Source organism: Tinamus guttatus, unplaced genomic scaffold, assembly GCF_059628265.1.
Source record: "Tinamus guttatus ecotype Peru unplaced genomic scaffold, ASM5962826v1 Tinamus_guttatus_pri_ptg000209l, whole genome shotgun sequence".
NCBI lineage: Eukaryota > Metazoa > Chordata > Aves > Tinamiformes > Tinamidae > Tinamus > Tinamus guttatus.
The window spans coordinates 1,862,658-1,878,342 of record NW_028288743.1 but is presented as its reverse complement, the minus strand read 5'-3'; the positions used below and the strand labels follow the sequence as shown (position 1 = coordinate 1,878,342).

Sequence of the window (15,685 nt, the reverse complement as noted above, 5' to 3'; positions counted from 1 at the left end):
GGGGGAAGGCTTTTCTTTTTTTTTTTCCCCAAGCAAACAATACAACTGGAGGGAAGAGGAATGTAAATTGCTAGAATCTGCTTTGTATGCAGCCCCCAACTCCTAGGGCTGCAGTCATACTTCCCAAATGTCAGAAGTCACAAGCCTGATAGCAGCAAACAACTTGAGTGAGTTATGAAGGTCTTCCACATGAGTAGCTGCTCAGTGTCATCTTTCAGTGCCATTCTCTGCCTTATCTGCATCAGGCCATTCATTTTACACAAAGTATTTAACCTTTTGCTTTTTTTTTTTTTTTTTTTTTTTTTTTTGCTGTGGCTGTAAGCATGAGGAATGTGTTAAAGGAAAGCATAAAGTTCAGAGGTAGAAAATGAAATGGTATTCAAAAATCAAAATACTGCCCCTACAAATGAAACACAGACAATATTATCATTTCATCTTTGAAATCTAATACATATTTCCTCTTCCAAAACAAAACAAAACAAAAAAACAATGAAATCGCATGTGAATGACAAAATGTTTTGGTGAAAAATTTCTTTTAACACTAAAAATATATCTAGATTCCAATCCTTATTTATCTTAGAACCTGGAACCTGGTGCATTAATATTTGGCACTGCAAAGAGATCCTCAGATGGAGGTATATAGCTGAGGCCATTTAAACGTGTATTTCTTGTTCCAGCGTTATGCAATGTAGCTTTAGTAAAACAGAGATCTAGGCCAGCCGCCTGTATATGAAAAAAATCATTTAAATGAACTCAGTTAAACAAACTGGAGATGTCACTCCAAAAAAGAGATTAAAAAGAAAAACACTGCCAGGAGGTGTTGCATTCCTCTACTTCAGTAGAGTCGTGGAAATGTTTCCAATTCTACACTAAAATCCAGCCTGAGTGTTTTCCACCACCTAAGGCACTGGAGCTGGTACTCACCAACTGCTCTGTATCTGGCCTGGAATCCAAAGCCTGTGAGGTGGGAGTCACTGTAGAAGTAGAGCAGCATCGGCCCAAAGACACTGACCGGGGCCGGGAGCTCCGTGCCGCACAGGGTGACGAGAGGGTGCGGGGTAACGCTCGTCCCACGGAAAATCCTTAATCCATCATAAAGACAAACTCTGCTTAAGAGCGACGGGGCTGTGTGGACACGCAATGCAGAAATGTTAGTGGCATATTTTCAATGTGATTTATTGAGCTTCAAGTTTACACTGACCTCTCCAAAGATTATAGCTGAGTAAGAACCACCTGCAAGGAGATGCGCAACCTCCCAAAAGTATGTATTTTCCCCTGTAGGACAAGGCAGCTGCATTTATTGTACAGGCAACCAATGTCATGGGTGCTTTCCTTTCCTGTGGTGTAGAAGTCAGTACTCAGTGTGACGGATTTCACACAATTTTAGAGTGAAAAAGTGAAAAAAAAAGTCCACATACTAACATGCTTTAGAACTCTCTTCTTTCTCTCTCCTCTCAAACTTTCAAAGCTTCCCTCAAGCCTTCGAGTAACCAAACCCAGATTCCTCAGCTTGAATTACAAGACAAAAATTGTGTATGTAATCTCAGTTTGTCAGGTAGACAGTGCCACTGTGGCAGTTAGTGGAGATCTCCTGCAGATGACCGAACTATGGGAAAAGAAACTGATCTTCAGGGACAATCAGCTTTAGGGAACAAATCAGTACAGATAGAAGTGTGAGTGAAAAACTGCCTTTTCAGAAGCACTAAAAAAAAGGGAAATAGGGAATGTAGCATCCTACTGCTTTTCTTTTCTCCACTGTTTTTTAGTTTCTCATTCACAGTTAGCTTTTTGGAGGAGCGAGCCCTCCTCTCTGTCCCCTGCCTTACCACACTACCTTTCTAGCCTCCCTACCATCTTCATCCAGACCAGCTTGCGAGGATAGGGCACAGGCTGCAAGTTTCCCAAGAGTCTGCGGCCGAGCTGGTCCCTCACAGGGATGTCCTCCTTGAAGGCCACATGGCACTTTCAGCTCCAGAACTCCACATTTGCCAGGGGTAGCCAGCCCAAGGCTGGGAGTGGGCACAGCTGCCCAGCCCTGCCAGCTCCATGGTGGCACTGGCAGGACCCCAGTGGTCTGAGGGACACGGCAGGAGCTTGGGCATTAGCAGGGCACAGGGGATGTGCACGGAGGCTGGGCCGGTGCTGTCAGCAAGACAGGCAGCACACGCATCAACAGAAAAACAAGCTTCATTAGTTGTACTGCTCATAGAGCCACCTGCTAGGGTTACGTGTCCTTTTTCATCACTTACAAACCTAAAGGAAGCGCCACATGTTCACGAGGTTGTCTTGTTAGTGATCTATTACAGTGGAGTAGTTGCTTAAACTGCAAAGGATTATTCAGGAATTGTCTAACAGGAGATGCTGGCCTAGTTTCACAGAGGAGTGATTCCTGCAGGCTGGCCAGTCAAAACTTCCCGGCGCTGGGGAAAACAGGATAACTCATATCAAACAGGAAGGCAAATAGGAATTCTGTTTCACAGGAAGGATGGAGCGAGCTCACCAGCAGCTACATCTGTGATCATCTGGGGAATTTCAATTCGAAAATTCTCTCCACTCTCAATAAAGACAAGATATCCTAATTGCTTTACAAATAGGCAAACAGGGGAATTGGGCACTAGTGTGACTCTGATATAAGTTACTAAGAAGAATGCAACCAGCTTCATCAGATAACCAATTAAATTGTTAATTATAAAAGAGCTAATTTAAAATATTCTACATATCCTGCTCTACTGTGAGAATACTTGATAGTGTGCTAATGTGATAAAAGTAAAAAAACATGATCGGTTTTAAAATGCACAGAACTTAAGTAATGAAATGGAGAAAAGTACAGTTTAAAAACCAGGAAGGTTTGAGAAGGCAACTTGGATCTCATCTGGAAAACATTTTGGAGAAATACCTGAAGTGAAATGGATTTCTCAGCAAAGGTGCACATCACCCATGACAAACTGATTTGCTTTGCAGCAGTTTGGTGAATAAAATGACTGTTCCAGGACTATGAGAAAAGGCTTCGTCTCCAGCTTTGAGTGCTCCATAGTTTGGACCAATATCTCTTACAAATCTCTATGAAGTCTGGCAGGGCTGATCACTGTTTGATCTCTATCCTATTAACTCATTTTCTCATTTAATTCTCTCCCCTTAATTTCTTGCCGTATTGAAATTCATTATTCTGCCTCTCTCCCCTAAATAATGCCCAACCTCAGATCCCTCCACCCCACTCCTCATGTCATACTTTCAGCCTCTGGACATACTCAGCACATCAGCAGCAGTTCTTCTCAGTGGTTTATTTCCTCTAATTCTCTTAGGTCTTTTCTAGCCCAATTCCTGCCCCTTGCACTACAATGAAACAGCTTTCATGAGTCTCCAGAGATCTTTTCTTAGCCAGATGTCAGACCCACATCCTCTCCGAGCAGCCAGGCACTTTCCACATAGTCAGCCTCTTCTTTCTAAGATCTTGTCTGCTGAGAGCTCCCTTCTGGTATTAACGTATTCTCTCCTTCAATACGTCTGTGAAGATTCAATGAGACGTCTCCTTTCCTGTCCTCTTTTTGTCTCCCCATTTGCTGTGTATAACCTCATTTGCAAACACAGATTCAGCTGCCATTTCTCTGCTGATGGCCAATGGATCTATTTCCCTCCCCTGGCCTATTTTTCTTCAAACTAAAATTTATTTCTATCTCCCAACAAAACCATTCAATAGGTGGGCTTCTGTCCTCCCCATCCCCAAGCCTTCCCTTGCATGTCCTTGCTTGACAAGCCCATGATTTTGCCTGCACTGGACTAGGTCCATGTCTATGATTTAGTACTTCACATCCAGCCTAGATGTCAATAGTGTGGGCTGTTTCTAATTATTATCTTTAAGATGCAGTCTCTCCTATTCTTCCACATAGACTAACCCAAGAAATACTAATTTTCCAACAGAGATTTTGTACCATTTGTTCCTCATGCCTTGACAATATTTAATGCCGTTGCAGAGACCATTTTCATGGCCTGGCAATCTGAATGTGTCACCCTTCTTGGAATTGCTGCCTGTCTTTGCTTTCAAGGCCTTCTTTTATCTAGCTGCACTCTATTTATCATCTCTCAGTGCCTCTCAGCATTGATACATTGACTCCTGCCTCCAAAGGGCACATGATAAGAGCTTCAGTTGTCCTTATGTTATGTTTTTGAGATATGCCCTTTTATTCTCTCCTTTCCATTAAGCAGGAATTTCTCAGTAACAATTGAAAAACAATTTCATTATTCTCCATAAAACTATTTCCTTGATGTGCTGCCTGCAAGAATCCTTGACCATATTTAGATCCCTAATTGTCTGGTCAATAACAACAGTGTACTCTTCCCACTTTTTGCCTATCGCCATAGATTGTCCTTCATTTTTTAAGGGGCAGAATCTGCCTTTTAGTTTCTTGTTCAAAGAACATAAAAGAATGAGGTTTTCTTCATAGCTGTTGCTTCTGTCCTTCATGGCAATACAAATAATAATTACTAATGTAGGAGAAGTGTTATGCAGGAATATTCTCCTGTACTATATATTAACAAATTCCATAGCAGAGGGTTCTATTTTGAAAGTCAGGAATTACAAGTGTTTTCTACTTATCCTCTTTCAAAATAGTCTATTGCAAAATGTGTCTATTTTCTGAACTGCCTGGAAACCACTCAGAAAGCAGATACAGGAGACTCAAAATGAGGCTGTGATACCATCCATATTGCAAAATTACAGTTGCATTTCTTTCTTTTTTTTTTAAAAGAAGACAAACAAATTATTAAAATAAGGTTGACATGGTATCAATACAATGTTGTTGTTTTGTATGGAAGGAGTACAAATACTACAAAAATATGAATGTACATATTGCAGGAGGCCCCCACCCTTTTCCCTTTATTTTCCTTGATTTGGAAATCAAAATATATTGGATGATATTTGGAGAGTATTACAGCCATGTAATGATACGCAACCATAGCTGTCCTCCAGGCTCACTTGTAAAGAAGCTCATCTGAATAAAGATTGTGAACAAAAACCAAATGTACTTACCTACTAGTACAAGTTTTTGGGCTATTATTTCTAATACTTCAGCTTTGCCTAGACCTTTGATCCCAGGAGTAAAGAAAGACAGATGCAGGACTATGTTTATCACTGCCACAAAAAGACTAAGTAAAATTCACCCCATTTTTCAGTCCTTTATAAAATAACCAATCACAACATAGGAGTTACAGAAGCAAACTGCAACGTATACAATCTCACAAAACTTGGAAAAAAAAAAAAAACTTTTTCACATTAGTATAGGAGACAGTAAGTCTGGATGATAAACTTAAACTAGATGTCTATTTTCAGATGGTCAAAGCCAGCCAAAAATGTCATTCCTACCTACCAGGAAGCAGCTGATTTGGATTAAATTTTAATCAATCATAAAATCAACAAATGCTGTTCCCTCCATCTCTCTCTTGCTCTGCATTGTTACTTGCTATATTTAATGCTTAATACATATTTAATATTTACTACATGCATGTCATATTTATTTGATTCCAGATCCTGGCATTATTTCATAGCTATGGGTGAACAGCATCATTTGGAGGCATCCTTTATAACTAGAACAGCCATCTCATAATTGAAAACATTCTGCTCTATAGCAGAAATATGTGACTAACCAATCAAGTCATTTCATTTTGCAGCAGTGTGTCACTGCACTACAACAAATTGCCTCTGTCTTCTAATTTTCTGGAAAACATCTCAGGCAGTTAAAAGTCAATGAGACATGTATGCCTTACAGGCATTATTTTAGATTCTTCGTATTGTTACTTAACAACCATGAAAAAAATGATTGGATTTCTTTTGAGAGGTCGAACAGATAGTAAATTATGCTAACTGGACATGCATCTAAACTATAAATACCCAAACCAGAAATCTGTACCGGTGTGTTTAAAAGGCCACACTCAGTAACAACCTAAGCAGATGGATTGCTTCCTTGCCTTGGAATAGCTGGAAATGGCTCTAACAGATGCTGCCAGACACTGTCCTGCCTTTGCAAAAGAGCAGTGGGACTTCATGCTGAAAACCTTCAGGCACATGAGCTAATCAGATTCAGTGGGGCTGCTGAACACATTTTCACATCCGCAGGATAGTTTGCAAGACGATGGTTTCAGTCTTCTTTCTCATTTAAACACAGGTAATTTCTCTTTGCTGCTGGGTTATATTTTAAGACTATGTGAAGAATACATTAATAATCAGCTATGGGAGACTGTCATACTTCCTCTTTCATAACCAGATGTCCTTTAGCTCACATCCTAATTTTTCTTCTTTCATGTGAATAAGGACTTTGGTTTCTGTAGCCTTTATTGTGACAAAAAAGGATCACATTGTCCTGCAAGAAATAGATCTACATAAATACTGAAGGCATTTTATGTTTATTATGTCTGTGTCACTTACCTCTTTGCTCTAATCTTTTTAATAATAAAAACTTGAATCCATTTATAAAGTAACTGAATGCACAGAGCACAGAACAGTAACGTATGGATGCAGACAGATGTCAAAATAGGCCCACTTTGATTCAGGCTGATGTTTTGATATATCTACTGATCCTGCAGAATAATAGTGTCTTCTACATGAAAAAATCATGTAATTTCTGTGGTTTACGTATATGCATATATATTATTCTCAAAATAGTTTGTACTAGGGGGGTGAACAAAAGATTTCAGACTAAATCACAATCAAATCAATCTTTGACTCAGATCTAAACTAAGTTCAGACCAACATATTTTTAAAATCCAAAAATCCTGTTAAATCCTTTTGAAAACTTAAAAAGACTAGAAGCCTGACTACTGACTTTGTGAATTGGTTTGGGAAAAAAAAAAAGAAAAGAAAAAGCGATCAAACCTCAGTAACAAATTACTCAGCTCTCAATTTGTCCAAATTGCTAAGGGGACAAGGTGACTTTAGATGACCTCAAAATATGTGAAATACCAAAGCAAATTTTGACCATTCAAACCAATGAAACTAGAATGTGATACCTGCTCTTCCCTCACTGAATACTAGCAAATTTGAAAATCTGAAGAGGGCCTTTTCTGTTGACAGGCAAGGACAGCATAACAACTTTTGTAGATTTTTTAACTACTGCAGTCTTTCCCCTAATTTCACAAAGCAGTTCCACAAATATTATTTAGATGTTCTTGGATCCTTGTGTAACACCTAAGTATATTTACACCAATTTTATTAAAGAAATAGAAAGACTGAAAAACAAAGCAGCTGCCCTGAGATAACAAAGTGAGTCAGTGACAAAAAAAAAAAAAAAAAGTAAATAAAGGCAGGAACAAACACTCCATTTGGTCAATCTTATACTCTAACCACCTGGCAGACTCCCCACTTAATCGCTGCGAGATATTCATCAACAGATGAGCTTTATCTTCTGCTCTTCTGGAACATGTCACTGACACAAAGCTGAACTGCTAATTAATGCTGTAACTGCTTGCCTGTCAGAATGGACCAGCAAATAATTAGAGTACCACCCACTTTCCATGCTATGAGACTCCTGTACCTCATAGCATATACTGGAGCTACAAAGAACAGTTACCTTCCAAGTCGAAAGTGTCAAACTCTAGGATCACCAGTGCCTCTGGTCCCTGATCGATGACGTAGGTGCAGTTCAGGTTGTCGTCATACTGACTAGGGTAGTTGGGAGACACAATGCGGCCTGCGGGGCCAGTGAAATTCACTCCACATCCTGCAGATAGAAGCAAATGACATATGGTTATAATCCCAAGTGGCAACATCTTCTGATTGTGCACTGACAAAACCACTAGTTTTGTCCCTGCTAGCACCTCGTCCCTCCTGAAGAGGCTGGTCAAAGAGGACCATCCAAGGGGTGTAAGGCACAGCCTGGGAACACAGGTGGGTCCTACACAAGCACACAGTCGTGTCCTGGGGAGCACGGGGCCTTCTTGCCTCAAGTCCCACACAGTATCTCTGGCCATATAAAGGCCAGGCCATAGTCCCCAGCCCCCTGACTAGAAGGATGCCAATTGCCATTTTCCTTGGGCTTTCTTTTTATTTTAAATTATAGACTTAAAGTAAAAGAGAGCTGTACATACTAAGATGCTAGTAAAAGATTAGGAACAGGCACATATTGCCTGTGATTGCCTCCACTCAGTTGTTTGCACTTTGCTGTTCATTGATACTGACAGCAGAGCAAGTATCAGAAAATCAGAAAATCAAAAGCAGCTTCAGTTCAGACCTCAGTATACTTCAGCAGTGTCTTATTTTAAGCACTTCATTTCCTTCTGTTTTAATCTGAAGCCAGTGAAGGGAAAGCGGCTTGCTTTGGCAGCAACCTGCAAAAAGACCCCCCTCAAAATTGAACACGTCTCCCGTTCTTCCAGTGGACTTGGCCCTCACAGAGCACATGCCATCGTGAAGGAAATGGAGAGGCCATCCCAAGAATTCCTCTTGAGCCACATAAAATGCAACTACAGCAACAAAGCAAAGCAATAGCCAGACGAGATGTCAAGGAGTCATTTCTCCTCCCGAGAACAGTTTATGTGAAGGACATAGGCTGTCCCATACACAGGAGGAACTACAATTTCAGCATGGACTTTGAAAGAAAGAAATGGTTTAAAATTGCCAAATGAACAGATTCTTTTCCCTTTTTCATTCAGGTTATAGCTTTAGTTTACAAACAGTTCAACTGAAGAGAAACAAACTCTTAAAGCCTGTTCAAAAAGTCAGAGGGGGCTAAAAACAGCTTAAAAAGTTGTAGTTACAAGAGGTTCTGGCAAGTCCCAAGGCTGGGGCACAACAGCAACTCCGTTGCATTCAGGAAGGGAACTCTTGTGTTCAAAAGCTGGGCAGAGGCTTCAATGCTTTGCTGGACTGAGTTACGCAGACAAATAAAGCTAATCTAAAATGGACTACTATAACAGCCAACTGGCTTTAAGGTCACTTACTGCTTATGAAAGATGCAGAGAAACCTTGCCCAGGGGCATCCTGAGACTGAAATACTGTCGTTATCACATTGGCTGGAGCAACAACAGGGTCAGGAGCTGAACTTCCACATCCTCTGGTTAGCAAAGCTGCTTCTTCATCACCATTTCCTCTCCACACCTGACAAGACCAGATTGGAAATGGCTCAGTGCTTTCAAAGGCTTCAGTTTGTGGGAACACATTACCAGAAATTACACATGCAATTAATCCTTCTTCCTATCAAGGCAGAGTGGGATTCATCTCACACTGAAACCTAAGACATGTGGATACATTGGAGCTATAGAATCTGCTCCCTTTGGAGCCAGTGGAGACAGCTCCAAGGAGTGAGTCTCAGGGTAAGGTTGGTGGCTAGGGGCCTCTTAAAGGCACTTGGGGTCATCTTGTTCAACCCTGCTGCAAGCAGGGTCAAAGTAGATGAGGTCCAGGGAGATGGAGAGAAACATTTTATATTCATCATTGCCTACCTCCATTTTGATAACTTATCTCCATACACTCTCTTCATATGAATACATATGTATACAGTGAAATATTAAATGCAATCATCATGCTATTCATAACGCCCATAAAAACCCAAGCCAGTGTGCTAGGGTAATATAAAGCTCCAGATTGGAATGTCTGAATTCTTAATATCTAGTCTTGCTAATCAAAAATTCCAGTTATTGGGTTGCATTCACTTGTTTAATAACAAATATCAAATGATATATGGAGTTAAAAATAGTTTTTCACACACACACAAAAAAGAAAAAATACAGTATTTTTTATATTATTTCAGCTGTACTAATAGCCAATTTACAGTCAAGCAAGCTACACATTCATGAGCCACATTCAGGTTTAACTTAAAGTAGGTATTTAAGTGAAAACTCATTCAAGTAACTATTTCATGTACTTCAGGCTCACACTTTAAGCACCGAATTTCAGCACACATAAAATGAAACATATGCATGAATGTGTGATGTTCCTGCATGAGTAAATCATTTCCAGAATCAGGATGTTTATTGCCAAGGACTTAAAACTTTCATTTTAGAAAAAAGTAAAAAAGGGATTTACCACAATAATACATTTACTCTGCATCAGTGTGTTTAAACATATTTTTTTCCTGGTCCCTTATATCAAAAATACCTAAGAAACAAATAATATTTAATTTAAAAAGTAATATATTTTAAAGAAATCTGAGTGGAACTAGAACAAAATCACAGAAAACTGTGATTGCTCTAAGAAACCCTCCCAAACAAAGGTTAGCCAAAGGTTATGCTGTAAGTATATACATATGCTCATTCATCTAGCCAGGTGTTTGGGGCAGTATATGCTCCAGGGATTAATATAAAGAATCCACAGCCTGGCCAAGATTTTGCAAAGTCACTATTGATTTTGGATTCCTCTTTTTTTTTGGCTGCTTACCTAAGAATACATAGGAGAAACTTACACCTGCTCAGCAATTTCTCATATCCAGAGACCTTCACACATTTAAAACTGAACATTCAAAAATGGAGCTAGACAACATCAATAATTCAGGTTTTTCTCTAAGGACTGCATCTCAATTGACTGTTTTGTCCATTTAAAACCAGCTGTGCACACAACATTCAGGACAGATTAGAAATCTGAATTTAAAGCACCTTTATTGGGTAGCGGTAAGACTTGTTCTGTACTAGTGGAACATTATTGCAACATATTAGAGTAATTAATCAGAGAAGCAGCCTTTGAAAATACAAATTTGATAATTATTTTTTTCACTACCTGCAAACACGAGTGCTCTTAAGGTTTGTAAGCTGCTAGGCATAGATCAGATGTACAGCTGTTCAAGTTTTCCTGCATGTTGAGAATTATGTTAGCCCCTTATTGCATGTGGGAGTTGTACTGCTATGGAGAAAATGAACACAAAACCACTGAACATTTGCCAAATGCCTGAGAAAAATAAATTACACTGAAAAATTCAAAGCATGTCCACTCTGTTCAACTGCCTTGAAAACAAGTGGCTCTTGACAACCTATGAAGAATAAGAAAGCTATCTTTGTTCTTTGAGATAAAAAACAGAGGGATTAGGACAATTTGAACAGCTTATACACATTTATAATGAAGTTTTGCAGAATTATAGTGTCACATTCATATATTTTTATTCATCAGCATAATTGAAAAGGCCTTTTCATTACAGCATATTTCTCATTGTTTCCTGGTTCTGAAGCTGTATGGTACTTTTTTCATATTGCTCATTTTTGAGACATCATGAATGTGCTGCCAAAAATTAATAATATATACAAGCCAATTCTGGAAGCACATGAAAAACAGACTGCACTGTACATGGACTTTAGTTTATATTTCCTGGATTTTGAGTCTTAACAGACATAACCATGATTGAAAAAGAAGATTCTGGAATCATGGCTGATTAAACATTGCTCTGCTGATCTCACACCAACCTCTGTTTTACCTTCACGTAACTGCTCTGGCAGCTCCCACTGCTATCTGGGATGTGGAAGTTGCTGTGAAAGTTCATCTCCAAGTGTTTGCTTTCATGCGTAATGATGGTCCACGTGCATCTCGTGTTCGTGGGAAAGTTCTGAGGCCAATGAGGAGACTTGATCACACCATTATCTGAATGAAGGATTCCACCACAACCTAGAGAGAGTAGAGACATGTGAGAGATGCTCCAAGTATCTCCTGCTGGTGCTCCCACACCGCTCAGCTTTGAATGGCTGCTGTGGCTGCAAGAACAAGAGTGCCCTGGTACCTGCTGAGCCATCATTCCCCCCCTACCCCGTTGCTGTTTTTTCATTCTCCCACCCCTGCAGCGAAGAGCTACAGTGCAGAGGAGGTCCTCTTGGTGCTTTTCTTTCTCTTCCTCACAAGTTCCTTGTGCATGCCAGTTTTGCCCTGGTCCTGCATGCTCCTGACAGTCAGGAGTGACTTCTGCTCACACAGAGAATGAAGGCTAGAAACACCCCAATGAGGAGCTTCTCCCACACTGTGCAGGTTCCCTCCCATGCATCATGGCAGGCACTTTGTGGCTGACAGCCACTCAGGGAAATGCCCAGGGGACAAAACCTCAGTCAATTGCTGTAACAGGCGAATATTACAGTTCCACATGTGAATCTACTCAGGCTACATCTGTTGACCCCAGGCAGAATGATGATTTCCCCTCCAGCCCAGGCAACCCTGTGAACTGCATTATGGAGACAGCTAAATGGATGCCTTTAAAATATTGTTAACAGATTAATTTGTAAAGAGGAATAGCTAGTCATGGCTCTATTTCAGCTCATGTTCCTATACATAGTTCAGAGAAGTTGAAACATACTCGCAAATACTCTGCCAAAAATAATTTACTAGGGCTATGCATAAAGCACTAACAATCTGGTATTACTTCAGAGATGATGTAAGAATAAAGAGTACAGTAAGAGTAAAGAGTAACGTTTACTTTTTTTCTCTTCAATGGAACATATATATATATAAGCTTTAAAATGAAGATTTTATTTTTTCATTTTTCTATTTAAGATAATAGCAATTCTGTTTAGAAGGATGTGAGACCTAGTTTTCTTGCACATACAAAAGTATAAAGCAATAGATTCTCATTCGACAAATATTGATGTAAGAGAGCAAGGGAAACAAAGCCAAGTGTTTAAAACGAGAAATGGCCTTTCACAAAGCAGATACCTACTGCACACACCACATATGTGTGCTAATGTCCACTACACCAATGAAGGATTTTATGTACAAAACCCTAGTGACAAGAGGAAAAAGTGTCAGAACCAGATTAGATGACATGGACACGCCAGTATACATTCACACAAGCCCAACTATTGATATTTTATAAGGACACTGTATATGGGCAGTTACCACCCTTCAAGGGAGGCACAACAGGCCATGTCAAAACTATTAGGTAGGTAACTAATAGAAATTCAATCTGTGTCAGCCAGAAGGATTGCACCTGTCAGTTACCTTACTTTTCTCACACAAGAGATGATAATTTCAACAGAAGGGAGGAGGTAACTCCTTAAAATTCACCTCTGCAATCTTCTAAGTATTCCACCTTTGAAAGGGTAAGAACATCTCCATTGAAGTGGAAGGGTTTTTAGGCTGTTGAGTCAAACACATTCTTAGAAAAGTTCTACCGGCTCCTCTGTTTTGAACCTGACTTCTTTCTAGTTTTAGGTATTTAAACAAATCAAATTGTGAAACAAACATTATTTGAGAAATGAAATGTCTCATAGCCTCTGAGACACTGCCGGGAGCATAATGAACATGATATCATTTTACAGACATCAGGAATCTATCCGCAGGAGGCTTAAAAAGTAAATATATATCCAAATTTGATTTCATCATGTAAGGTCAGACAACACTGGCTTAACTCTTGACTATCTTAGCCCTGGCTCCTCTGAGGGATGCTGAAGATCTTAACAGGTATTTTTTTTTTTCTGAAATGAAAACTTACTAAAAGAGAAGGAGACCTCTTTCACATTGTGTCTGAAAAGTGCTAAATAGACATGATGAACTAGGCTACCAATAGGCTGCCATGCTAGACTAAAGAAAAGAAAGACAATTATTTTTCTCTTACCTAGAGATTCTGCTGCCCACGTTGCGTAAAAGCCACCTCCTTGGACTGAATGGTCAGAGTTAAAGATCACAACTAGTTTGTTAGAACCAGACTGAATGGTCCCAGGCGACCGACTTCCACAATATTGTCCTATGACAGGAGATCCAGGAGAGCCACCGTTCAGGATAGTAAGCGAGTCCCACTTACAGAGTGAGTGACTTTCAAGGTGGAAGGCTGTAAAAGTGAGCTGTAACACACAAAAGCAACATGCAGGATTTAACGCCACTGGCAGAGGGGTCAGAGCAATTCCAGCCACATCCCATAGCCATCCCAACACAGTGCTCAGCTGCCTGACCTTCATGCTTTCCTATAAATGCCACTCGAAATCTCGCTGTTAGAAGTAACTGCAGCTACTTAGCATGGAGAGAGAGATAGAAGATGAACATAGAGGTTCAAAATTGGTATTGATGGGAATTAACGGTATGCTTAAAGTTAAGCATGCAATTCAGAAATGTCTGGGGTGTGCACTGGTTTTGAACAACTTCCCTGATCTCAAGGCCGTGAAATCTTAAGGTCTTAAAATATTAAGTTGCGCATTCACATATGAACACTGCTAAAGCAGAAAGCCTGGGATTTATTTCTCCTCCCATTTCGAATCAGAATATTTAAGGTTTGCTGAAAATAATGTTGTTTTCCCTTCAACCTGAAAGAAAAAAGCTGCATGTTTGGTTTCTGCAGGTCTGGAGAGATCATTTCAGTAGGCTGTGCTGGGCAGGCAGCTACTGCCACTCGCTGCCCCCCACAATGAACCTATTTGTCCTTGGACTGATGCACACTGGTGGGATTTCCAGGTCAAAGATTTAGATCTGCTGATCAAGTAGGCTCCTGGATTTGCTGATGCTGCAGTATTGATATACGCTAATGACTTTAATTCAATAAGGTATTATTGCTAGTTACCAGAATTGGAACTTTTGTGAAAAAGTTTAGCAAATATATGGTACTTCTCCCTGTAACTTTTGTATTTATTCATCCCCAAAAGAGCGCTGCCCAAGGCAAAGAGCAAATACAGACAAATTTAGCTCAAATGGTTGACGCTGGAACTCTACCAGCAACTGAAACTGGCAGCTTATAATGGAAAAGGTTAGTCTGCCTTCACTGAGCGTGCTACTGCTCAATCTTCTTAGAAAAAAAGATTTTACTTACATATGATTAAGATTAGTTATGGTATAAATAAATATGTGGAATAAATACAGATTCTGTGTTGTACTGAGATCTTTTTGTATTCTCTGAAAATGAGCAAGTACCCAGGTAGTTATCAAAATACCACGCAGCAGAGTAGTTAGGACCACGGGCTGGCATTTATAAGAGGCATCTCTGTAGTTGTAAGCAAGAAAAATATGATATGGAAATTAATGAAAAACTCTAAATTTGAAACTACGCAGTATGGTTTACAAAATTGCTTTCTGAGTGTTTTTCCTGATCTAGACCTGCCAAGTCACTGACAGGGCCTCAAAAGTTTTCCAAAGGGACTGGGCCTGTTCTCCAAAGGATCAGTCAGAGAACTCGGTGAGTGAGCACCCTCTCATGTAATTAGTATAAAACAACTATATTCAAATCCAGATTAATCATGAAGACATGAAATAATTTGATAATAGCTTGTAACTTTTCCTTTCCATAGGTGAGTAAACACTTTCAGTGCTGATGTATTCTCATGAGTGAACACTTCTCCATGAACTTTTAACAACATAAGCTATTTCAACTCCATACACATAGAGAGACATTGCTTTAAAGCAAAAATCAGGCTTAGGATCTCGGAAAAATCCTAGGATTGAGTTTCATTAGAATGTTTCTGTCTTTTAAAAATGCACAGTCCAGGTTGGTTTTCTTTGATTTCCCATTTCCTATGTAAGACTGATGGTGAAATATAACATTTCTTCACATTTTCCATTTTCTAAATTCTTTAAAACCTTTTCCTCCAGACTCAGGGGATGTTATTCACAACCAGCTGTATTCATAAGGCTCTTCAGCATTGTGTTACTCACAGTGATGGTTTCACCTTCAGGAGCTTCTAGCAGCCAGGAGCAGCGATTCAAGTTGCTATAAGGCTCTGGGTAGTTAGGACTTGAGATAACTCCACCTTCACCTGACTGTATACCACCACAAGCTGGAGGAAAAAAAAAGATAGCAATTCCTTACAT

The 15,685-nt window shown here is 39.8% G+C and overlaps 1 protein-coding gene across 3 annotated transcripts in view; it reads right to left on the bottom strand.

Annotated features, from left to right (window-relative positions):
• Positions 1-15,685, bottom strand: part of CUBN (cubilin) — a 134,123-nt gene that overhangs the window by 18,286 nt on the left and 100,152 nt on the right. For all 3 annotated transcript variants that reach the window (XM_088524335.1, XM_088524332.1, XM_088524334.1), the window contains 6 exons: positions 15,530-15,651; positions 13,509-13,734; positions 11,388-11,575; positions 8,929-9,085; positions 7,560-7,709; positions 925-1,125 (listed from right to left, as the gene is read on the bottom strand). In XM_088524335.1, the coding sequence (XP_088380461.1) occupies positions 925-1,125; positions 7,560-7,709; positions 8,929-9,085; positions 11,388-11,575; positions 13,509-13,734; positions 15,530-15,651 (1,044 nt within the window). The remainder of the gene's footprint in view (positions 1-924; positions 1,126-7,559; positions 7,710-8,928; positions 9,086-11,387; positions 11,576-13,508; positions 13,735-15,529; positions 15,652-15,685) is intronic.